The sequence below is a fragment of the Aythya ferina genome (assembly GCF_964211825.1).
Source record: "Aythya ferina genome assembly, chromosome: W".
Classification (NCBI taxonomy): domain Eukaryota; kingdom Metazoa; phylum Chordata; class Aves; order Anseriformes; family Anatidae; genus Aythya; species Aythya ferina.
In genome coordinates this window covers 15,274,417-15,300,332 of record NC_140313.1, presented here as the reverse complement: position 1 = coordinate 15,300,332, position 25,916 = coordinate 15,274,417, and the positions used below count along the sequence as shown (strand labels likewise).

The window sequence follows — 25,916 nt, the reverse complement described above, 5'->3', positions numbered from 1 at the left end:
TACTTACTCAATGATTAGTCAGCCATACTTTCTCAGGTATACCTCATGCAAAATTTTCAAAATAATCACCTTGCTGTAGGAGAGGAACAGATTTGCTTTTTACAAGCACTTAAAAAAAAAAAATTAGAAATATCACTAGAAAGGCTCTGGCAAATTTTTGTCTGGCCTTCTTACACAAGACAGCTTGAGATTAAAGAACGAACTACACTACACTTGAAGATATTCACAAAGAAGTAATATAGATTACAAATTACCCATGCTAGAAGAGCAGGGATAACCATACTGTCTACATGAAGAAACATGAAAAATAAAGACTATTTTAATACGTAAAGTCAACTTGTATCTACAATGCTGCCTCCAGATGAACATGTCCTCCAAAGAGCCCCAAAACAGCAGGTTTTACTGAAAAGCCTGGCAAAGAGGCACTTCACTGCATCTTGTAGTGCTCAGAACTTGGGTACTCCTCCTCCCATGCCATCTCTTCTGATGACCTGTAATTTATGTATGGCCATGAAAACAAAACAAAAAAAGACCAGAAAGGTAGGCAATTATGAAAGAATTTTTCATCACAGACATTACACGCTTCGTTGTTATTAGGCCTTAAACTTTTGAGAAAAAGCATGTCTTTGTCAAGGTTTCAGCATTCATACAGCATTCTTCAACTCTGATGTGAATTCCCAACAGACACCTCCTCACATTTCACTCATTTGTCCCAAAATTTTTTCAGCAAAACCTGGGAGCTCTTGAGTGGATATTCTGGCTATTACTGAAGCTTTTTATTAAACAGAAAAGAACAACTGAAAACTAGAGATACCAAGACAACTTTCCAGAATTTCTTTGTTACACAGGAGGAAAAAAAAAAAAAACACACACAACTCTTCTGCATCAAAATATGAATTCCACAAATCCAAATTTTAAGATTATAGAAAATGCCACCCATATTCCAGATGTTTTTAAAAACTCTTCTTACTTCTTTTTAAAAAAATCTTTAGGATTAAAACACATTTCAGTAACAAACCCAGCTGCTCAGATTTATATATAATATAATAGATTTGTTCTAACTGAAACCAGGACAGAGGAATAAAGAATAAAGTTTCATTTTTAGCACTAATCAACACAAACCACCACATTTAAAGCAGGCAAAACACCTCCCTAATAACTTGTTTATTTCCATACAATGAAAACACAATCCAGAAACCTTCATAGGAACTACTTGAACAGAAAGCTATGCTGTAAGACTACTGCAACACTAATTTTTCAGTAATAAATGAACCAATTTGAGTAGCAAAGATCCAAGAAAATTTCTGTACTGAACAAAGTGACTGAACACCACTTCACTCTCACTGCTTTGGTGCGGCAATATCGCACCAACCGAGACTCCCTGATTCCCATCCATAAGTTAATTGGTCAACTGGAGAGCCAAGGAGCAATCAGCAAGACTCATTCACCTTTCAATAGTCCCATATGGCCAGTGCGAAAGTCTAATGGCAAGTGGAGACTAACAGTGGACTATCGTGGCCTGAACAAAGTCACGCCACCACTGAGTGCTGCAGTGCCGGACATGCTGGAACTTCAGTACGAACTTGAATCGAAGGCAGCCAAGTGGTACGCCACAATTGATATCGCTAATGCATTTTTCTCCATCCCTCTAGCAGCAGAGTGTAGGCCACAATTTGCTTTCACTTGGAGGGGAGTCCAATATACTTGGAATCGGCTGCCCCAGGGGTGGAAACACAGCCCTACCATTTGCCATGGACTGATCCAGTCTGCACTGGAGCAGGGGGAAGCTCCTGAACACCTGCAGTACATCGATGACATCATTGTGTGGGGTAACACAGCAGAGGAAGTTTTCGAGAAAGGGAAGAAAATAGTCCAAATCCTTCTGAAAGCCGGTTTTGCCATAAAACAAAATAAAGTCAAAGGACCTGCACGAGAGATCCAGTTTTTAGGAATAAAATGGCAAGATGGACGCCGTCAAATCCCAATGGATGTGATCAACAAAATAACAGCTATGTCTCCACCAACTAGCAAAAAAGAAACACAGACTTTCCTAGGTGTTGTGGGGTTTTGGAGAATGCACATCCCAAATTACAGTCTGAATGTAAACGCGCTCTACCAAGTAACCCATAAGAAGAATGAGTTTGAATGGGGCCCTGAACAACGACAAGCCTTTGAACAAATCAAGCAGGAAATAGTCCATGCAGTAGCCCTTGGGCCAGTTCGAACAGGACCAGATGTAAAGAATGTGCTCTACACTGCAGCCGGGGAGAATGGCCCCACCTGGAGCCTCTGGCAGAAAGAACCTGGGGAAACTCGAGGTCAGCCCCTGGGGTTTTGGAGTCGGGGATACAGAGGATCCGAGGCCCGCTATACTCCAACTGAAAAGGAGATATTGGCAGCATATGAAGGAGTTCGATCTGCTTCGGAGGTGGTCGGTACTGAAGCGCAGCTCCTCCTAGCACCCTGATTGCCGGTACTAGGCTGGACATTCAAAGAAAGGGTCTCCTCTACACATCATGCGACTGATGCTACGTGGAGCAAGTGGGTTGCACTGATTACTCAGCGGGCTCGAATAGGAAACCCCAGCCGCCCAGGAATATTGGAAGTGATTATGGACTGGCCAGATGGGCTCGTGATCAAGGGGTGAACCTGACCATGGATGCCATAGCACAAGTTATTCATGACTGTGAAACGTGTGCTGCAATCAAGCAAGCCAAACGGTCAAAGCCTCTTTGGTATGGAGGACGATGGCTGAAATATCAATATGGAGAGGCCTGGCAGATTGATTACATCACACTCCCTCAAACCTGCAACAGCAAGCGCCACGTACTTACAATGGTGGAAGCAACCACCGGATGGCTGGAAACATATCTTGTGCCTCATGCCACCACCCGGAACACCATCCTGGGCCTTGAAAAGCAAGTCCTATGGCGACATGGCACCCCAGAAAGAATAGAGTCAGACAATGGGACTCATTTCCGAAACAACCTTATAGACACTTGGGCCAAAGAGCATGGTATTGAGTGGGTGTATCACATCCCCTATCATGCACCAGCCTCCAGGAAAGTTGAACGATACAATGGACTGTTAAAGACTACATTGAAAGCAATGGGCGCTGGGACATTCAAAAATTGGGATACGCATTTGGCAAAGGCCACCTGGTTAGTCAATACTAGGGGATCGGCCAACCGAGCTGGACCTGCCCAATCAAACCTGTTACGTACTGTAGATGGGGATAAAGTTCCTGTAGTGCATGTAAGAAATATGGTGGGTAAAACAGTCTGGGCTACTCCTGCCTCAGGAGAAGGCAAATCAATTTGTGGGATTGCTTTTGCTCAGGGACCTGGATACACTTGGTGGGTGATGCAAAAGGACGGAGAGGTCCGGTGTGTACCTCAAGGGGATTTAATACTGGGTGAGAATAGCCCATGAATTGAATTGTACCATGTTAATTACCATATAATACTGTATGTTATCACTACCATGACTACTATATACCCTACATGAAAATGGTGATTAATCAGAATGTATGGAGAAGAGTGTAACCTGAGCATGACATAAATGGTATGGAATAAGGGGTGGATAGATGTCCTGGTTTCAGTTAGGACAGAGTTAGTTTTCTTCCTAGTAGATGGTGGAATGCTGTGTTTTGGCTTAGGATGAGAAGAGTGCTGATAACACCCCGATGTTTTAATTGTTGCAGAGCAGTGCTTACACCAAGCCAACGACGTCTCAGCTCCTTGCTCTGTCCTGCCAGCGGGCAGGCTGGGGGTGCAGCAGGAGCTGGGAGAGGACAGACCCAGGACAGGTGACCCAAACTAGCCAAAGGGGTATTCCATCCCATCTGACGTCATGCTAAACAATATATAGGGGTGGGTAGCCGGGGGGAGGGGGCCGGACTGCTCGGGGTTAGGCTGGGCATCCGTCATCAGGTGGTGAGCAATTGCATTGTGCATCACTTGTTTGTACACATTATTAGTAGTAGTACTATTATCATCATTGTATTATTATTATTTTGTCTTATTAAACTGTCTTTATATCAACTCACGGGCTTCACTTTCCATTTCTCTCCCCCGTCCCAGAGAGGGAGGGGGGAGGGTGAGTGAACGGCTGCGTGGTGTTCAGCTGCCGGCCGGGTTAAACCACGACAAAAGGATAAATAAATCCAGAAATATTCACTGTTGCAACACTATGGGACTATTATTTCAGCAGACTTCATATGAGTTTTCTTTTAGCAAATAAAGAAATAGTTACAGATAAATAAGTATTTTTATCTTATTAAGCACAATTATGTGATCTACAGAAGTAGGTGCCACATCTCTATAGCTAGTTCAATTTGTTGATCTGTGGCACATTGTGTACAGGAACAGCTGTGAGCGTTGCTGCATTTGAACAGATTCCCCACTACTACTACTACAAAAAGGAAAACTATATATATATATATATATATATATACACACACACAAATGAAACAGAGACAGTCAGAGCACAGCCACCTTGCAGCCTCTCAGTTTTCTATGGGACAGAGTCACAAGATGTCCAGAAGGGCCATAGCAAACAAACTGGTCTATACTCATCTCTAAGCTGTCATTTTCAAATAAGCTGTTAGTATTTATTACTCCATTCTTTTGGCAGCAGTGACCTTAGATGCTTCAGGAGTTCTACATAATAGCCTCTCTTCCACTGCAGCTTTGACCTATCCTATTGCAAAACTATTTTTAACTTAATACAGCAAATTATTTTATTTCAGTGAGTATTTTTTATTCCTATAGCAACAGGCTATTATTGCTCTGCTCTAAATGGATGAGCACAACTCCCATTCCCAGCTTTATTTCTGAAGGGATTCCAAGTATTTCCTCAGGGATGCTCCCTCTAGAATTGTAGTAATGCATTCTATTCTAGTGTATTACCTGCTTCTCCAAGGACACTGCATTTGTCATATTATATGCGGGCATTTCAGCGTATGCCCCTTGCAACCTATTTTGACTTTGGAATACAGAAATAGTTACATATACATAGAAGATACAGATGAAGAGGAACCATTGGTGGAAAAAAAAAAAAAAAAAAAAGAGCAACCAGCCCTACATAAACTACATTTTAATAAGATTAAACTGGGGGGGAGTTATGAGTGAAGGCATGCAAGCATTAAGAATTGCATGCAAGCATTAAGAATGGGCTGAGGCGTACTGTGTTTTAGGGCAGCTAGACATTCACATCACTGAACCAATACTGCAGCAACAACCATGCAACAACTCAAGAGTTCTGCTATGGCTGTTAAAGGCCTTGCTCTGTTCTGAAGGCAGGAGTCACATAAGTATCTAAATCTCCTAAAAACATACAACTCATCTATCCATCACTGCCTGAATCTTCCTGTAAAACTCTAAGAGTAAAGGCTCTTCCACCTACACATACAAATTATAAACTGTGTCTACTTGCATGAAAGGCATTCCATACACAATTTACACTGTATTATGCCATATTCACCAGCGTTTAACGTTAGAAAAAAAAAATTACCCCCAGAAAATCTCAAAGCTAAGTTATCGATGCAGTTATCAGTGACTTCTCAGAGAGAAGCTATTTTCAGGGAAAAATGCTCTTATACCAATTCAGCCTTGAAGCCAAATTATTATTTTATTCCAAGAGGATAAAATAATTTAGTGTTTAGTTGAACGAACAGGAAGGATGTTCTCAGCTTTAGATTTACTGGTTTTCAGTTTAAAGCTCACATACCTGCCTTTGCCTTTCCCTTACACTTTGTGTAGTTTCACAATTATACTTTACAGACCTTATTTTACTTTTCTCTGTTTGTTGTCGTAAGATAGACTCGCACAAATGTCACTTGGAACCAACTCTATTGGAAATAAAAACTTTATAAAAACTATTCCCAGTTCCATAAATTTCTTTTGCTTACTTATTCAAAAAATAGAGAACGAAAAATTCATCTTTGAAAATGAACCTATAGTTTAAAATAAGAAAGACAAAGAGCTTTATTTACTATAAGGGAGAGAGGCACAAGGGACACAAAAACAAAACAAACCCTGGTGATTCATATCTAACAAACCTCAGGAACTTTCTATGCTGTTTATGCACATAAGCCCCTACCCTAGAGACGACATTACCATTCTTCTTGGCTGATGTTTCAACTGCAAAATCTTAAGGGAGTCATGAATATCCACATCACTGTAATCAGTTCTTTTTTCATTCTAAGAAATAATACATTATCTGTAGCACATGCCCCTGCTGCTCTTAGTAAAGTCATGTGATTTATAATTTTGATGCACACCAGTGCAAAGCTGGATTTTTTAGGCCCAATATTAATTACTAACTTTCATGTACTAGGAGTACTTACACTGTATATTCCTAGGCAGACAGAACGCTACCTAACTTGAAATCTTTACAGCCCAGTACCCACAAATTCAGCAGATTTACCACAGATTCATGAGAAACGGGGCTGAAAGATCACCCGGTCTATCACATCTTTCGTGTAGGCAATCCTGACAGAAACCTGTCTTGGTACGCCTAACACTTCCCTGCAACTATTCAGCTGAGTCAGAAGAGAAATGTGCATAGGCACATACATCTTCAGAGTCAACAGGTGGAAGCACACATCATTGTGAATATCTACTGACTTTATTAGGATATCATGGCAAGGTCCATCTGAAAAAAAAAAAAAAAAAATGGCCTAAAGCACATAGCCAGAGAGAAATAAAGCATGTTACTGTAGCAGGTATGCACACAGATACACCCCCCACACATTAGAAAACAAACATTAAGCAGGAAAACTACTCTTTAATCTAATCATCATCAACCAGCAAATCTATTTTAGATGCAATGCACTGTCAAAGAACATACAACTTATCACCTACTCCCCCCCCCCGTTACTCTGTGCTCATAAACAGGCACAACTTCAAGATACTTTCACTCAAATCAATGAGCTGTCTTCATTAGTTTACAACAAAAAATAAAGCAGGTCACTTAATGACATTCATGTCATAACTCAGATCTGAAATAAACATATTATGCTTCACCACACACCATATCAAACTATTTCCCCTGATAGGGCTGACTTTCAGCAGTGTGCGTATTTTTTATATTGATTATCCCTTCCAAATGATAATCAATATAAATTTGACTCCCATGTCAGTAGAAATATACCTTCTGTTATTCACAGTACGATGGTGAACAATCTATAAATTCAATAAAAACACTGAATTATCATTTTGACCCACTTAGGACTCAAAACCTATTTTTGTCACATGTATTGCCTTAAATTTTAAGACATTTAAGACATTTTTAAGACATGTGCATTAGTCTGAAAAGTTTTTTTTAGAAAGAGCTGCTGCACATCCTAAAGCCCTGTAAGTACAATATAGTTGTGTCTGACAAAACATGGACAAGTCTCCCAGGTAAGAGCTACAGGTAAGTTGGAGGAGTATAAACATCATAGGTCTACACAGGCCTTCAAGCCAAGCTCTAGTGCTGTCTGGAGGCCTTGGCCCTCACCTCAGGGTACCTGTCCACCAAACCCTTCCTCAAGCCTTCCTTGAGATGCTACAAACTGAAAAACCATTCCACCATCCCCATGTCCAAAAGGGGGGGGGGGCAACTCTCCCTCAAGTGTCTTCCCCACCTCCAAATCCCTTTGCATACACCCTGTCCTCCAGCAACATCATGAACAGAGAATCACAGAATGGTTTGGATTAGAAGGGACCTTAGAGCCCCTCCAGTTCCAACCCCCTGCCATGAGCAGGGACACCTCCCACCAAAACAGGCTGCCCAAAGCCCCATCCAGCCTGGCCTTGGGCACCTCCAAGGATAGGGCAGCCACAGCTTCTTTGGGCAACCTGTGCCAGTGCCTCACCACCCTTTCAGTGAAGAATTTCCTCCTAACCTCTAATCTAGATCTCCCCTCTTTTAGTTTAAAACCATTCCCCTTTGTCCTGTTATTATCCAATTGAGCAGAGAGCCACTCTCCTTTTTTTTTTTTTTAATAAGTCCCCTTTAAGTACTGAAAAGCTGCCTTGTTTTCTTTAGACAATCCCCCCTCTCCCAGCACCTGCCCCAAACCCTCAAGTTACCCCGCGCCTGCCCTGCCCCATCCCCCCCGCACCCTAATTCGCCGACGCCCTCCCCCGACCTCCCTTTCACCGTCAGCACCCCCCACAACCCCTCGACAAATCCCGCTCCCTTCAGGGGCCGCCGCACCTCGCGGTCCTTGAGGCCGAGGAGTAGCACCTCCTCCATGAGGGTGAGCCGCGTTTCCTTAGAGTCACCCTTCACGTCATCCCCCAGCTCATCTCGGTGGCCTTCGTCCTCCAGGCCGCCGCCAGCCCCCCACTCCTTGTCGGCGGCGGCGGCACTGCGGGAGGCCTCAGTGCGGCGCTGCACCAGGCCGGAGCTGCGCTGGGTAAGGGAAGTCATGGCCGGAGGCGGCGGGGAGGGTACAGGGAGGGGGAGCGGGGAAAAGTAAAGCGCGGGAGCCGCTCCCACCTCGGCCCTACCCGCACCGCCGCTGCGGCCGGCCGGGAGGACTCATGAGGAGCAGGGCTGGGGCTCGGCCACAGTGAGGGAGGTGGAGGCGGCCGGCGTCCTCCCCTGCGGCGACCGAACTGGAGGACTGCGCTCCTCGCCCAATATGGCGGCGCGGGCTGATGTCAGCGGAGGATGTGGCAGCGGCGGTCGGGGGGAGGCACCGGAAAGGGAGCGAGACCCGACCCATCCCCGCTCTCCTGCCCGCCCCGCTCTGCCCTGAGGGACAGCGAGGACGGTCCTCCGGGAGGGGCGGCAGTGGGCGGGGGGTTTCGGGGGGTTCCACAGCAACAGACGGGCGAAGTGCGGTACAGAGGGAGGGGGACAGGGACAGAAAGGGGGAACGAAGCCCAGGGGGTGCCGGCTGCCGTCGGGGGTATCTCGGCTATAGCCGGGGCGAGTCTGTGACTCCTCGGGAACTGTCCCCCGAGCCGGCCATGGCATTCGATAGACAGTGCCTTACTGACGGCCATCGCTCTGCTTGGTTTCAGTTTTAGCTGCCACACCTTGCCTCATGGATACCATGGCACTCTCAATATGAGCGTCTGATATATATAAACACAACAACGAAGCTCAAGCCACATTGAGCTCTTAACAGTCTTGACTTCAAAATGAACAGATGCAGTCCCTTGTCCACAAGGCATCTTGCCAAGCCTTCAACTGCTCCTGCAGGCCTGTCCAACACCTTGACACCAGTGCTGCTGCTGCTTCAGCCACAGATGGAGGCAGCACAACTTCACTTCCCATGCACTTCTATTTACCCAATTCAAGCGCTGCAATGGCCGTGTTTGTGAGAAACACTCTGTAGCCAATACCTTAGGCTCAGGCAAGGATCTCAGTGAAGTAGCATTTTTATTCGCGATTGCAATGGTGGGGGCCCTACAAGCAGGAGAGCGCGCTTACTAGTTCCATAACACAGTTTATATACTTTTTTTTTTTTTTTCCTCGAGGACCAGGACCCTCCCATTTCCCCATTGACTGGATTTGGGTAATCCAGGTTCACAATCTATATGGTGCTTCACAGACAAGACATGGCTTTCAGTTGCCAGCCTGTTATAAGTCAAATTTCTTTTGACTTTTATACTCTTTGAGGTGGTAATGTTTCTTACACAGTGATTTCTGCCTAATTGCTCTAAGGATTCTGGTTGTCTGCATTTTACAAGGTCGTCTGTTAAACTTTCTTATCACTGCAAGTATATCTCAATACCACATTCCTTCCCTTTAAGCAATGTAACTCTGTGCAAAAACATTTTTATTCCCACATGTTTCACCAAAACCTCAAACTATCAAAGCCAAATCCCACATGTATTCATTCCGAAGTAGTGTATTTTGTTGCAGAATAAAGGTGCCTCTAATGAAAGGATGGCCTATACTCCAGGGTTAGTGAAGCCAAGGATAGAAGAATGGGGACTTGCTTAGTCGCATTAAAAATAGATGTTGCTGAATGTCTTTACTTACTACTGTGCAAATTAACTGAAACAAGGACTCTTGGGGCCCCTCACAAAGGATGGTTCCTGACAAAAATGGGGAAACTGTCTCAAAAACCATCTGAGACCGACCTTGTGGTTTGGACAAGAGCCAAGGAGCAGCTGAGCCTGCACAAAGGCAGGAGGTCAACTAGTGGTGATGAAGAAGAGTTATCAGACATCATCCCTATGACCCCCGGCGACCACCATGAGAAGGCACTGCACAAGTGCAGACAGAGGAGTTTATGGAAATTACTTCTTGGAACTAATTTTAATATGAAGCAGGGATAGGTTATGCATATGTATAGGTATATTGGGAAACTTCATGCATATGTAACTTTTTACTGCATATAACCAAGGTAAGTTGCCGCGTTGGGGTGCACGTACCTTTGGGAGCTATCCTGCATGCGCCCGGCGCCAAAATAAACCACATACCTACTTTATAACTCATTTGCTTTCAGTTGTAGAGTTATTCCATGAATCATTTTGGCGAGCCAGGCAGGAAGCTCTCTGCCTGCCCACAGCAGTGGCTGTGCTGCGGATGTCCTAGCGCGCACCGGGCACATTACCCTGAGGGAAGTCTGCTCCTCGGCCGCTTACTGCACAGGCAGACAACAACCTGCTGGACTGTGGCCAAACAGTATGTGTAACAGTACAGGAAGGGCAAATAAGTCGTACACGTGGCCAGGGCAGCTGGTAAACCGCACAGAGACGTCTGGCGTGCAGCATAGTCCCTGTAAAGGAGGAGGGTACACTACAGGCTGACTGATGGAGTGGTTGAGGGGGATTTGCTGAGGGATAAAGTGGTCAAGAGGGATTTGCTGACCAATGGAGCGGCTGCTAGTGATCTTGGGAGCAGATCGAGCAAATCCGAGGTTACTGCTGCATCCCAGTTCTGGGAGGACTTGCTAATGACTGTATAAGAAGCAGGAAAAGGGTAAGCGGACCTCTCACAATTGTGACAAGGTTACCTGGGTAATATTTGCAGCTGCAGGAGGGATGCTAACTGGAGTGTTAATAATTGTATGTCTTATTTCTAGATGTCCGGGTATCTAATGTTGAAAGTGTGGGAATAAAAATGTTGTTTTTGCACAGTTACATTGTTTAGAGGGAAGGAATGTGGTATTGAGATATGCTTGCAGTGATAAGAAAGCTATAGCAGGCGACCTTGTAAAATGCAGACAACCAGAATCCTTAGAGCAATTAGGCGGAAATCACTGTGTAAGAAACATTACCACCTCAAAGAGTATAAAAGTCAAAAGAAATTTGACTTATAACAGGCTGGCAACTGAAAGCCATGTCTTGTCTGTGAGTGCATGGACTCTGGAGGTTCTGCAGATTGCTGACAGAGGGCCCGAGACTTATTAAAGAGGCAGGATCCACTGTGAGAATAGAAATGTTGTTTTTGCAGTTACATTGTTTAGAGGAAAGGAATGTGGTCTTGAGGTATGCTTACAGTGATAAGAAAGCTTAGCAGGCGACCTTGTAAAATGCAGACAACCAGACTCCTTAGGACAATTAGGTAACAATCACGGTGTTAAGTCAAGTCAGATAAGTGAAGAAACATTACCACTTCAAGCAGTAAAAATGTCAAAAGAAATTGAAATTTAACAGGCCAGCAACTGAAGGCCATGCATTGTTTGTGAAGCATCAGATAGATTGTGAACCTGGATTACCCACTCAGTGGGGAAACGGGAGGGTCCTATCATCAAAAGGTATATAAACTGTGTTTTGGAGCTAGTAGATGCGCTCTCTCCTGCTTGTGGGGCGCCCGCCATTGCAATTGCGAATATATTACTACTTCACTGAGATCCTTGCCTGAGCCTAAGTTATTGGCTATGGAGTGTTTCTCACACCATGAAGTAGTGGAGAAGGGAAGAAGGTAGGCACTCCAGGTTTAAGAATTGATCCAGTAACTCTGTGCACAGACCAAGGTAAGAAATATTAAGTATTGCCTTGAGGGTCGGGTGAAACTCTGTGTGAAGAGTCTCAGGAAATTTGGTGTACGGTAATCCTTGCACGGGGAAGTGCTTGGAAGTACACCAGGGAATCTGGTAAACTCATAGGTGTGCTGTAACCCTTGCACGGGGAAGTGCTTGGCAGTACACCCCCATTTTCCAGAATTGGAACGTTAGTGTGTGGTACACTGCAGAAGGGAAATTTCTGTAGCAACATACTGACGAGGGCTAGGAAAAATGGGAAATATGAGTTCCAGGGGATAGGGAGATATCCCTGGGGGAGTGCCTACCAATAGTTCTTCCTGAAGAATGATAAGCAATTTGGAAAAATAATCCCAATATTAGAGGAGATGATAAAAGGAAAAAAAAGAAAAAAAAAAAAAAAGAAAAAAAAAAAGTTAAATATTGTGTATCAGTCTGGACAAAAGAACCAATTAAGGAAATAGCAGTATTTTGGCCAAAATACGGCTCTGATGAAAATTCAGGATTTAAATTTATGTGTAAACAATAAGATTCCTTTTTCGGAGAAGGAGCCAAGTTGTGCTCCCTATAATCCTAATATTGCACCGGTGGCAGCACCAGTCGTTCCAGGAAGGGAGACAGGGACTGCAATTAACACTGTCCCTAGAGAAGAGTATACTCTAGGCTCTGGCAAGAATTAGAACAAGGTAGAAGATCTATTGAGAATTTTGCCTTCCCTGATACTAGCAGTACTAACACTAACTGTGTATCCTCTTAGGTGAACTACCCCCCCTCCTTACCAGCAGAGAGGTTAGGACTTTTAAGAAGGAGAGGAAGTCTTTATTTGAGGACCCAGTATCCCAAGGGCTCTTGGAAGTTCATTGTGTGATTAAAGCCTGGCAAAATACACAGAAAATGTTTCAGAAGGTGGGGGGATGTAGTGAACGGTCACTGGGGGACCCTCCTGCGGGAGGCCCTGGAGGTGTGTGTCTGGAGGGGAGATGAGAAGGAAAAGCAGAGAGCGAAACTAATGGTATTGACAGTGCAGTGGGTAGTGAGGCAGAGGTTTGGAGAAGGAGGAAGAAAATCTTCAGGAGGAGTCAGGGCCAGGATGGAAAGGAGAGGAAGAGAGATGAAGGAATGGCAGGCAAAGAAGGCTGCCTGTGTTGTGGCCTGAATCCTAGCAGGGACAAGCTTTGATAAGATGTTTTAAGTGTGGCCAGGCTGGCCACTTCGAATAGGAATATCTGGAGTGGAAGAAGGAGGAAAGAAGGAAAATGGGATTAAATATGGTATACTGATATGTTGTTTCAGTATCTTGGAGGGAAAAGGTATGGAATTAAGTTGGACCCTGAGTGAGCCTTTGGTATTAGAAAAGTACAGGCTGGAGAAAGATAAAGGAAGTGTTAAAAGGGTTGCTGAAGGTGTTAAAGGTGTGGCATGTAATATTTAACAGAGCTGTTTGAAGTTGAATGAGCAGGGAAAGGGGATGTAGGCATTATCTATGTAACAGTCTAGAAGTTTTGGTATATTTGCTGTGGTGTTTGGTCAGTTTCCCAAGTATCGGGGAGGGGGACGGAGGGGGGACAGCCTGCTCCACCAGGAGCCACAGGCCACAGGGGGGCTTCGGCTCCAGTGCCTGGAGCACCTCCTCCCTCTCCTTCTGGGCTGACTTTGATGTCTGTGGGGAGGTTTCTCACTCCTTGCTCTCCCAGCTGCTGTTGAGCAGCAGGTTTTTGTTTGTTTCTTTGTTTGCTTGTTTTCGTGGATGTGCTCTCACAGAGGCATGGACTGTATTGCTCATGGCTTGGCTCTGGGCAGCAGTGGGCCCCTTTGGAGCCAGATGAAATTGTCCCTTATCTGCCACGGGGAGGCTTCTGGGTTTTTCTCACAGGGGCTGCCACTGCAGTTTCCCACCCCCATACCCCTCACACCCCCCGAACCTTGCCATCAAACCCAATACACTGGGGCAGCTAGGTCATTACTGGCTTGTAAAGTATCAGGGATTAAATTAACTAATGAAACCCTAAAAAGTGATGGGGGCAGAAGGGGCTGGGATAACAGTGCCACCTTTGGGGGATACCAAGCTGAGACTAGGAGATAAAACGATCACTGGGCAATTATTGCATGTACCCAAGGCAGGGACTAACTTGTTGGGAAGGGATTTGATGATGAAATTGGGCATTCAACTAGTAAATTGTTAGGCTGGAATAACAGTGTTATGAATGGAGTGCTCTCTGGCCCTGAGAGCAAACATATATTCACCTCTGACTGGAAAGACCCTGAAATGGGGGCGGAAGCAACAATATAGGTGGACAATTTTACCTCAGGGGTTTACAGGGCCACCTATCTATTTGGGTAAGTTCTAAAAAAAAAGATTTTGGAGCAATTACAACCTCCCAAGGAGGTATTAATGTTAACAAATATGTGGATCGTTTTCTATTGTCAGGACAGGAGAAAACAGTTGTAAAGAAAGCTACTAACAAGCTATTCAACTTTCTGGGAAAGCAGGGCTTGGGAGTATTGAAAAATAAATTACAATATGGAGAAAGAGAAGTCAGGTATTTAAGGCATCTAATGTCTGAGGGAAAACGAAGAATAAATCCGGAGAGGATTCAGGGAATTGTTGAAAATTAAGAAACAACTAAAAAGTTTTAAAAGAAAGATTTTTTTTTTTTTAAGGAATCAGGAGCCACAAAGTCTGAAGGAAAATGGATACTCCCTGATGGGAGAGAAATGCTGAATAAAGTGATAATGAGGCAAATATTAACTGTTTTACATCAGAAGAGTCATTGGGAGGTGCAAGCAATGTGTGATGTTGTGCTAAGAAAGTATGTCTGTGTAGGAATATACACTTTAGGGAAGCACACATGCAGAGGATGTACCATATGTCAAAAGGGAAATGTCGTGGTTTAACCCGGCTGGCAGCTAAACACCACGCAGCCGTTCGCTCACCCTCCCCCCTCCCTCTCTGGGACGGGGGAGAGAAATGGAAAGTGAAGCCCGTGAGTTGAGATACAGACAGTTTAATAAGACAGGAAAATAATAATAATAATAATAATAATAATAATAATAATAATAATAATACAATGATGATAATAGTACTACTAATAATAATATGTACAAACAAGTGATGCACAATGGAATTGCTCACCACCCGCTGACCGATGCCCAGCTTAACCCCGAGCAGTCCGGCCCCCTCCCCCCGGCTAGCCACCCCTATATATTGTTTAGCATGACGTCAGATGGTATGGAATACCCCTTTGGCTAGTTTGGGTCACCTGTCCTGGGTCTGTCCCCTCCCAGCTCTTACTGCACCCCCAGCCTGCCTGTTGGCAGGACAGAGCAAAAGTCTGAGGTGTCCTTGGCTTGGTATAAGCACTGCTCTGCAACAATTAAAACATCAGGGTGTTATCAGCACTCTTCTCATCCTAAGCCAAAACACAGCATTCCACCAGCTACTAGGAAGAAAATTAATTCTGTTCTAACTGAAACCAGGACATCTATCCACCCCTTATTCCATACCATTTATGTCATGCTCAGGTTACACTCTTTTCCATACATTCTAATTAGTCACCTAGAGTAGTCATGGTAGTGGTAACATACAGTATTATATAGCAATTAACATGATACAATTCAGTTCATGGGCTATTCTCACCCAGTATTAAATCTCCTTGAGGTACACACCGGACCTCTCCGTTCTTTTGCATCACCCACCAAGTGTATCCAGGTCCCTGAGCGAAAACAATTCCACGAATAGGTTTTCCTTTTCCTGAGGCAGGAGTAGCCCAGACTGTTTTACCCAGCATATTTTTTACATGCACTACAGGAACTTTATCCCCATCTACAGTACGTAACAGGTTTGATTGGGCAGGTCCAGCTCGGTTGGCAGATCCCCTAGTATTGACTAGCCAGGTGGCCTTTGCCAAATGCGTATCCCAGTTTTTGAATGTCCCAGCGCCCATTGCTTTCAATGTAGTCTTTAACAGTCCATTGTATCGTTCAACTTTCCCGGAGGCTGGTGCATGATAGGGGATGTGATACACCCACTCAATACCATGTTCTTTGGCCCAAGTGTCTATAAGGTTGTTTCGGAAATGAGTCCCATTGTCTGACTCTATTCTTTCTGGGGTGCCATGTCGCCATAGGACTTGCTTTTCAAGGCCCAGGATAGTGTTCCGGGCAGTGGCATGAGGCACAGGATATGTTTCCAGCCATCCGGTGGTTGCTTCCACCATTGTAAGTACGTGGCGCTTGCCATTGTGAGTTTGAGGGAGTGTGATGTAATCAATCTGCCAGGCCTCTCCATATTGATATTTCAGCCATCGTCCTCCATACCAAAGAGGCTTTGACCGTTTGGCTTGCTTGATTGCAGCACACGTTTCACAGTCATGAATAACCTGTGCTATAGCGTCCATGGTCAGGTCCACCCCTCGATCACGAGCCCATCTGTATGTTGCATCTCTACCTTGATGGCCTGAGGTGTCATGGGCCCATCGGGCTATAAATAATTCACCTTTATGCTGCCAATCCAGATCCACCTGAGCTACTTCAGTCTTAGCAGCCTGATCCACCTGCTGGTTGTTTTGATGTTCTTCAGTAGCCCGATTCTTGGGCACATGAGCATCTACGTGACGTACTTTCACAGCCAGGTTCTCTACCCGAGCAGCAATATCTTGCCACAATGCAGCAGCCCAGATGGGTTTGCCCCTACGCTGCCAGTTGTTTTGCTTCCATTGCTGTAACCATCCCCACAGGGCATTTGCTACCATCCATGAATCGGTGTAGAGATAGAGAACTGGCCATTTTTCTCATTCAGCAATATCTAAAGCCAGCTGAATGGCCTTCACTTCTGCAAACTGACTCGATTCACCTTCTCCCTCAGCAGCTTCTGCAACTCGTCGTGTAGGACTCCATACAGCAGCCTTCCATCTCCGATGCTTCCCCACAATACGACAGGACCCACCAGTGAACAGGGCATATTTCTTTTCATTTTCTGGTAACTGGTTGTACAGTGGGGCTTCTTCAGCACGACAAACCTCCTCCTCGGATGATATCCCAAAGTATTTACCTTCTGGCCAGTCCATAATCACTTCCAATATTCCTGGGCGACTGGGGTTTCCTATTCGAGCCCGCTGAGTAATCAGTGCAACCCACTTGCTCCACGTAGCATCAGTTGCATGATGCGTAGAAGAGACCCTTCCTTTGAACATCCAGCCTAGTACCGGCAATCGGGGTGCTAGGAGGAGCTGCGCTTCAGTACCGACCACCTCTGAAGCAGATCGAACTCCTTCATATGCTGCCAGTATCTCCTTTTCAGTTGGAGTATAGCGGGTCTCAGACCCTCTGTATCCCCGGCTCCAAAACCCCAGGGGCTGACCTCGAGTTTCCCCAGGTTCTTTCTGCCAGAGGCTCCAGGTGGGGCCGTTCTCCCTGGCTGCAGTGTAAAGCACATTCTTTACATCTGGTCCTGTTCGAACTGGCCCAAGGGCTACTGCATGGACTATTTCCTGCTTAATTTGTTCAAAGGCTTGTCGTTGTTCAGGGCCCCATTCAAACTCATTCTTCTTACGGGTTACTTGGTAGAGCGGGTTTACAATCAGACTGTAATTTGGGATGTACATTCTCCAAAACCCCACAACACCTAGGAAAGTCTGTGTTTCTTTTTTGCTAGTTGGTGGAGACATAGCTGTTATTTTGTTGATCACATCCATTGGGATTTGACGACGTCCATCTTGCCATTTTATTCCTAAAAACTGGATCTCTCGTGCAGGTCCTTTGACTTTATTTTGTTTTATGGCAAAACCGGCTTTCAGAAGGATTTGGACTATTTTCTTCCCTTTCTCGAAAACTTCCTCTGCTGTGTCACCCCACACAATAATGTCATCGATGTACTGCAGGTGTTCAGGAGCTTCCCCCTGCTCCAGTGCAGACTGGATCAGTCCATGGCAAATGGTAGGGCTGTGTTTCCACCCCTGGGGCAGTCGATTCCAAGTATATTGGACTTCCCTCCAAGTGAAAGCAAACTGTGGCCTGCACTCTGCTGCTAGAGGGATGGAGAAAAATGCATTAGCGATATCAATTGTGGCGTACCACTTGGCTGCCTTCGATTCAAGTTTGTACTGAAGTTCCAGCATGTCCGGCACTGCAGCACTAAGTGGTGGCGTCACTTCGTTCAGGCCACGATAGTCCACTGTTAGTCTCCACTCACCATTAGACTTTCGCACTAGCCATATGGGACTATTGAAAGGTGAATGAGTCTTGCTGATCACTCCTTGGCTCTCCAATTGACGAATTAGCTTATGGATGGGAATCAGGGAGTCTCGGTTAGTGCGATATTGCCGACGGTGCACAGTTGTGATTAAAGCAATCAGCATTATGACAAGTGACTATTAAGCAGGTCTAATACTTATAACAATTTTAGTTTAACACACTCTGGTCAGATCTGCCGTTATCTCAACCTTTCGAGCCCCACGTTGGGTGCCAAAAAGACTGTCGTGGTTTAACCCGGCTGGCAGCTAAACACCACGCAGCCGTTCGCTCACCCTCCCCCCTCCCTCTCTGGGACGGGGGAGAGAAATGGAAAGTGAAGCCCGTGAGTTGAGATACAGACAGTTTAATAAGACAGGAAAATAATAATAATAATAATAATAATAATAATAATACAATGATGATAATAGTACTACTAATAATAATATGTACAAACAAGTGATGCACAATGGAATTGCTCACCACCCGCTGACCGATGCCCAGCTTAACCCCGAGCAGTCCGGCCCCCTCCCCCCGGCTAGCCACCCCTATATATTGTTTAGCATGACGTCAGATGGTATGGAATACCCCTTTGGCTAGTTTGGGTCACCTGTCCTGGGTCTGTCCCCTCCCAGCTCTTACTGCACCCCCAGCCTGCCTGTTGGCAGGACAGAGCAAAAGGCTGAGATGTCCTTGGCTTGGTATAAGCACTGCTCTGCAACAATTAAAACATCAGGGTGTTATCAGCACTCTTCTCATCCTAAGCCAAAACACAGCATTCCACCAGCTACTAGGAAGAAAATTAATTCTGTTCTAACTGAAACCAGGACAGGAAATAAAAAGGTCTTCTGTAACCCATCTAGAGGGGGACAGGAGCCAGGGGGTTGACCTGGTACAGGTAGACTTTACTGAGTTACTTGTTTGTCCTAATTGACCACGTGACTGGATGGGTGTAAAGCTTTACTGCAAGGGTTAAAGCAGGCCTTAGAGATTGAGTGGGATTTTCACAGCCCCTGGCAGCCCTCCTCTTCTGGGAAGGTGGAGCGAATGAATCAGACATTAAAGAAGCAATTAACTAAACTAGTGTTAGAAACCCAACTTCCTTGGGTAAAATGCTTACTCCTACAGGTTCAAACAGCACCAAGAAAGGATATAGGAATTTCACCATATGAGATGCTGTTCAGATTGCCCTATCTGGGCAGAAGGGATGAGATACCACAATTCAAAACAAGAAAGTTTTCTTAAGAACTGTATTCTGGGGTTGTCCTCTTCTTTGTCATCTCTCAGGACCTGTGGGTTGTTGGCTCAAACCCCACCTTTGGAATTCCCCATTCACCACTATCATCCAGGAAACCGGGTCCTGATTCGGACCTGGAAAGAATCAAACCTCCAGCCTGAATGGGAAGGACCATTACTAACCACTGAAACAGCAGTAAGAACTGTGGAAAAAGGTTGGACTCACTATACTCGAGTGAAGGCCTCTGTCGACCCTAGTACCTGGGAAGCTGTTCCTACAGAAGACTGTTGGAAGTTGAAATTGAAGAGAAAAATCTCATAGTGGACTGTGAGCAGGATAAAAGCTTACAATTGTAATCTAACCTTTTATTTTCACAGGTAACTAACGAGTGTGACTTGTGATTGAGAGAAAGGACAGACCTATAGCGAACTGCAGTGCTCCCAAGGGGGGGGTTGTTATAGTAGTAGTGTACATCTTATTTTTTGTATCGATAATTATTTGGAAACCTAAGGTTTAAAAATAATGACAGGGAAAAATCGATTACTAATTTTGTTTTTAGTGATTCTAGGCCTCAGAGAAGGCCTCGGCCAATTGGTAACTTGGAAAAGGCATGACCAGATAATAGCAAAAACGGGATACCCCATCAAAATATGGGTGAATGTGACAGAGGGTTATGTACCACAAGCCGTCATGTTTGATGCTTGTGAGGTGTTAGCTTGTGGAGATTTAAATGCCCAATGACATTTGAGCAGAGAAAACAAATAACTGGGAGAGACCCAACAGCCAGATTGAGAATAGCTGTATGGAAACAATCCTCTATTGCCATCAGAGAAAGGGAGAAACTCAAGGAGAAAACAAGAGAGTAAACAGGAGGCCCTCTGAAATGTGGCAGTTCAAACATTTGAGATTCAAACAGGGTATGGGGATGTGAATACCTGGATAGAATGGGTCAAATATACCGTCCAGAGTCTCAACCGTAGCTACTGCTATGCTTGTGCCTCGGGATGACCGATTGCCCAGATAGTGCCCTTCCCATGGGGGTGGACCGAAGACTCCCAGGGGATGCGATGTGTGATTGCATTGTACCAAGAAAAGACTGCCTGGGGAAATGAGGCCTGTAAGTCTCTCTTTGCTGTTTCTTGCATGATAACAATATCACAGTTCCCCCTGCATTCTCTACAGCTATAGGTAACCATACAGCTTGCCTCTCACGGCAGGGTGTGAGTGCTACCTGGCATCTGGGAGAATTTGCCTTGTGCTACCAAGGACTTGATGGGAAACTGCTCAAGACTAGAGATCCCCAGGGCAGATCTCTGGTGGTACGGCTGAGGGAAGATCTTACGGTCCACCCTACCATCTAATTGGGGAGGTACTTGTGCACTTGTTCAATTAGCTATACCCTTCACCCTGGCATTTGAAAGAGAAGCATCACAAATACCCAGAAGAAGTAAAAGAGGCTTAGGAATATCATTTGATGATAGAGTATACATAGATTCTATTGGGGTGCCTAGAGGAGTTCCGGATGAACATAAAGCCAGAAATGAAATTGCTGCAGGGTTTGAGTCACTGTTCTGGTGGGTAACAATTAATAAAAATGTGGATTGGATTAATTATTTCTATTATAATCAGCAGAGATTCATCAATTATACCAAGGATGCGATGAGAGGAATCGCTGAACAACTAGATGCCATCAGCAAAATGGCTTGGGAAAACAAGATAGCATTAGATATGATGCTCGTGGAGAAGGGTGGTGTATGCGTGATGCTGGGCAACCATTGCTGTACTTTTATCCCTAACAATACTGCCCCGGATGGCACAGTAACAAGAGCATTGCAAGGGCTTACCACCCTTGCCAATGAATTGGCAGAAAATTCAGGAGCAGACACTTCCATCACAGGATGGTTGGAATCTTGGTTTGGTAAATGGAAAGGGATGGTAATGTCCATATTTACATCCTTGATTGTAGTAGCAGGAGTTTTGACAGCTATTGGCTGTTGCATTATCCCCTGTGTAAGGTGACTTTTCCAGCGGTTAATTGAAACCGCATTATTGAAACAAATGACAATGCAAAGAATCGCTGAACAACTAGATGCCACCAGCAAAGTGGCTTGGGAAAACAGAACAAGGATTGTTTGTTACCTATCCTGATTGTATGTATATATAGGCATACTCGGGTTATTATGTAAAGCAATGTTCTGTATACATGTATTTAGAATGTTTGATGTGTGTGTGCATGTTGGTGGAGCGTAGACTCCCCACACACTCAGCACTGTTTACTTGCCTTTTATACCTTTTATAGCTTTTATACCTTTTAGAAATATTTGTTTTATAAATATTACAAAATGCAGATTGACTTGAGACCTCATTTATAACAATTGCTTTACATACTAAATGCAAGTATGCCTATACATACCTACAGTCAGGAAAGGTAACAAACAATCCTTTAAGTTCCATGACTCAACAGTCTCCATTTTCCATTCCTTTTGAACAATATGTCTCGCTTTAAGTTGTCAAGCAACTCGGTCTTCAGGCCTTATGTATCCCATTCTTCCCAGATCGAAGAAAAGCATACCCATCTTTTTTTCAAGGCCAATGAGGCCTGGGTCAAAAGGCACATCCAGGTCAGCAGGGGACGTAACAGCAAAAGCCTTTGATGGCTGTAGCAGCAGAGGGGCCGATGGCGTAGCAGTCGGATCAGTAAAGGAGCCCACAGCTCCCTCACTATCTGGCAAGCCACATGTTTGTGATTGTGGCTCCAAATGGCTCTTTAAGGCCTCAGAGACTGCTCACCAGGTGCTGAGCAATCCCACTGCAACCTTGTCGTTTTTAGTTGCAGAGTCCCACACCTTGACCTCAGTTTCATCCCATATTTCAGGCTCATAAACTGTCCAATTGTTAACAAGGAGAATGAGCTGTAAGGTTACCAGGACAGTCTGTGTTTCTAAGGACTTATGATTCCCCATAATGCCCGGCTGCTTACCAGTGAGGGGCAGTTGTGTGCACGGGTCCGCTTCTCTCAGCTTGAGCTTCTCTCCAACTCCGGTGCGCCTATTTGCAGCAACTTTTAGTGAGAGCTTCTTTGAGCAGTTTGCTGAGTCTGGCCGAACCTATCTTCATGAGGCGATTAATGTGCCTGTTCCCGTCCTGGTCTCCGTTCTGCTAGCCTGTTCCTCTTCACTGCTTTTTCCTGCTTCTTTATTGATGTAACTTCATCGTGTTGCTTCTTTTTTTTTTTCTTTTTCTTCTTTTTTTTTTTCTTTTTCTTCTTTTTTTTTTTCTTTTTCTTCTTTTTTTTTTTCTTTTTCTTCTTCTTTTTTTTTTTTTTTCTTGAGGGCAGGCTTCCCTCTTATACCCTTCTCCCCACAGCAGTTCTTTTCAAAACAACTTTTCATTGGTCAAACAACTTTGAATGTAACAACAACAGCAATCACCCAGAAACTTCCATGCCTTAATGGCTGGAGAACAAGAGAACCAGCTGGGGAACAAGAAACTGGAGACTGCATGGAGTCTCCTGAATCACCCTTCTTTGTTCCCTCTAAACTCTTTTATATTCCTGATGGCCTCATCATTAAGAGTCTAATGTTATCTCAACCATGGGGCTTTCCAACCCCCATGGCCACACTCCCAAATCTCCCCCTTCTTTATTAATATCAACCATTTTCTTGACACCAATTACTACTCCATATATAACATTACTAAATTCAGATTGAGCTGTATCGTCATTTATAACAATGGGGAAGTGCTTGACAGTACACCCCAATTTTTCAGAATCGGAACGTTAGTGTGTGGTACCCTGCAGGAGGGAAATTTCTGTAGCAGCACACTGACAAGGGCTAGGAAAAATGGGAAATATGAGATCCAGGTGTTATAAATGAAGTCTCAACTCACTCTGAATTTAGTAACGTAAAAGAATATTTATAAAAGGCAAGTAAACAGCGCTGGGTGCGTGGGGAGTCTATGCTCTACCAACATGCACACGCACCCATCGAACTTTCCAAATATATATAGGACATTGCTGTTACATATTTACAAGAAACCCGAGTACGCCTATACATATGGATATCCTATCCCCGCTTCATATTATAATTCTCTTTGTGGTGGTCCTTGTGGGTGAAAGGCTCATGGTTTCCCCATCACCATTAGCAACCTTTTGTTCCAGACTGCAGGAGCGGCTTCGACTGTCTCCCTCTTCTTCTGCACATGCTCTGCCCACCACAAGGTTCCCAAAAGCAACAAAACGTGATTGCTTTTCCCGCATTTCGTTAACCCTTGAAACCACACTAATAATATTATTATCATATAACATTAAAGAATAAATGTTAACAGTTCTAACCAGCAACCCCCCCAGCAACTTCTGTGCCTTAACAGAGGGGAAAACAAGCAACCCCAGATGGCAGGGCGTCACCTCAATCACCCTTCTTTATTTCCTCTAAACTCTTTACATTCCTGATGATCTCATCATTAAGAGTCTGATGTTTTCACCAACCTCCAGGCTTTCCGACCCCCATTGCCACATTCCCAAATCTCCCCCTTCTTTATTAATATCAACCATTTTTCTGACACGAATTACCACTCCATATATAACAATCCCTCCTCTTCTTTTGAATGTCATTAATTCGTGTCTTGGCTTCGAATTTGGCCAATGCCAATTGAACCATAAAAGAATGCTTTCACAATGTTCTCTGTCAGATTTATAAACAAGTTTTTAGCAATGGTTGGAATCCCATATTTAGCTCGTGTTTCAATTTCATGATTCCGCCGGGTGTATAATAATTGTACTTTTCCCAATTAACCCTCCTTCATTATTAGCTCTTACCTCCATCCACCATTGATAGGGGATCTCTTTTGGCTCATAACTGGTTATCTTATTGCTTTCATTACATCGAGCATACTCTGGTTTCCATAGTGTGGGAATAGAAATGTTGTTTTTGCAGAGTTACATTGTTTGGAAGGAGGGAATGTGGTATAGAGATATGCTTACAGTGATAAGAAAGTTTAGCAGGCGACCTTGTAAAATGCAGACAATCAGACTCCTTAGGACAATTAGGTGAAAATCATGGTGTCAAGTCAAGTCAGATAAGTGAAGAGACATTACCACTTCAAGCAGTAAAAATGTCAAAAGAAATTTGAAATTTAACAGGCTGGCGACTGAAGGCCATGCATTGTTTGTGAAGCATCAGATAGATTGTGAATCTGGATTACCCACTCAGTGGGGACACAGGGGAGGGTCCGGCCATCAAAAGGTATATAAACTGTGTTTTGGAACTAGTAGATGCGCTCTCTCCTGCTTGTGGGGCGCCCGCCATTGCAATCGCAAATAAATTACTACTTCACTGAGATCCTCGCCTGAGCCTAAGTTATTGGCTACGGAGTGTTTCTCACACATAGCATAGGTTTAACAGGCGTAGTACTGTTTGTTCCTGCATTCTTCCCCTCTGGGTGTTAACAATACATTCACTACAATTCTGAGACCAATGGCATGTAATTAGGAGAGGTCCGGTAAAGGCCATGTTACCCGGCGGTTATTATCCTAAGGGGTTGCAGCCCTTGGTAAACCTTCTTGAGCCGCAGTACTGGTCTATTCTCCGGGTTTGCCCTCTCCCTGATGCTTCTTAGGAAATGGTCCAGGCTTACACACTCGATGGTTCTTCTATTTGCGTTCAACTTTTCCACGAGTTAGTGGGGGCTCGATTCAAAGCAGATAACCAATCATCTAGGTAAATTTTCCCACCTATTATTAAATTTTCAGGTAATTCAATATGTTGTGGGTATCTCTACTGGAGGTGGCACTCCCCCTATGGGACTTTGGGGTCCCCAAATCCTTCTATTAGGGCCTTTATATGAGTTTCCAATGATTGCTAATATTCTAATCAATACAAGATTTAATATACATACAATTAGCATCCAAAGGGTACCTATGCCCTGATATACTTCAGGTTCTTTTAAGCTTAACTTTCAGATCTCCAGGAGTAGACTCAACCTTCCAGGTTCCTGTTACGGGTCCCTTTACTCGTGATGCATGTGTCCACCCCTTTTCCACCATTCTTATAGCCATCTCTTTGGTAGTTCAGTAAAGTCCACCTGTATTCTCTCAAATGGTCGATATGCAATTCTTCTTCCTCCAGCAGGTGCTTGCCTAATCACCTTCTTATTTACTTTTTGACACGTTAAGCATCCTTGTATGGTTTGTTTGGCTATCTCATATATTCCTACACACCCATAAAATTTTAGAAATTGATCACTCAGTGCTTTTGTTCCCCAGTGGGTTTGTAGGTGTAGCCGTAAAAGTAGATGCCTAGTTTGTTCCTTTGGCAGTATTTCTCTTCCATCAGGCAGAATCCATTTTCCTTCTTTCAGTTCTGCTCCTATGGTCTTTATAATTTTTATTTCTGCTTCTGTATACTTTTTCTTTTGTGTCCCTTTTCCGTTATCCGTTTCTTGTGGGGTTAGGACTACACCATGCTTCCTAAGAGCTGCTTCCCTAGCTTCTCTATTCGCTAGGTTATTCCCTCTTAT

General features: G+C 44.4%; 1 protein-coding gene across 2 annotated transcripts in view; it reads right to left on the bottom strand.

The window, feature by feature from the left end:
• Nucleotides 1–8,648, bottom strand: part of LOC311426326 (Golgi phosphoprotein 3-like) — a 56,053-nt gene extending 47,405 nt beyond the window's left edge. Inside the window, exon 1 of one of the 2 annotated variants that reach the window (XM_084502761.1) lies at nt 8,206–8,648. In XM_084502761.1, coding sequence (XP_084358887.1) covers nt 8,206–8,421 — 216 coding nt within the window. In that variant the 5' untranslated portion in view covers nt 8,422–8,648. The remainder of the gene's footprint in view (nt 1–8,205) is intronic. The other variant, XM_084502760.1, reaches the window with a different exon arrangement.
• Between the last annotated feature and the right edge of the window lie 17,268 nt (nt 8,649–25,916).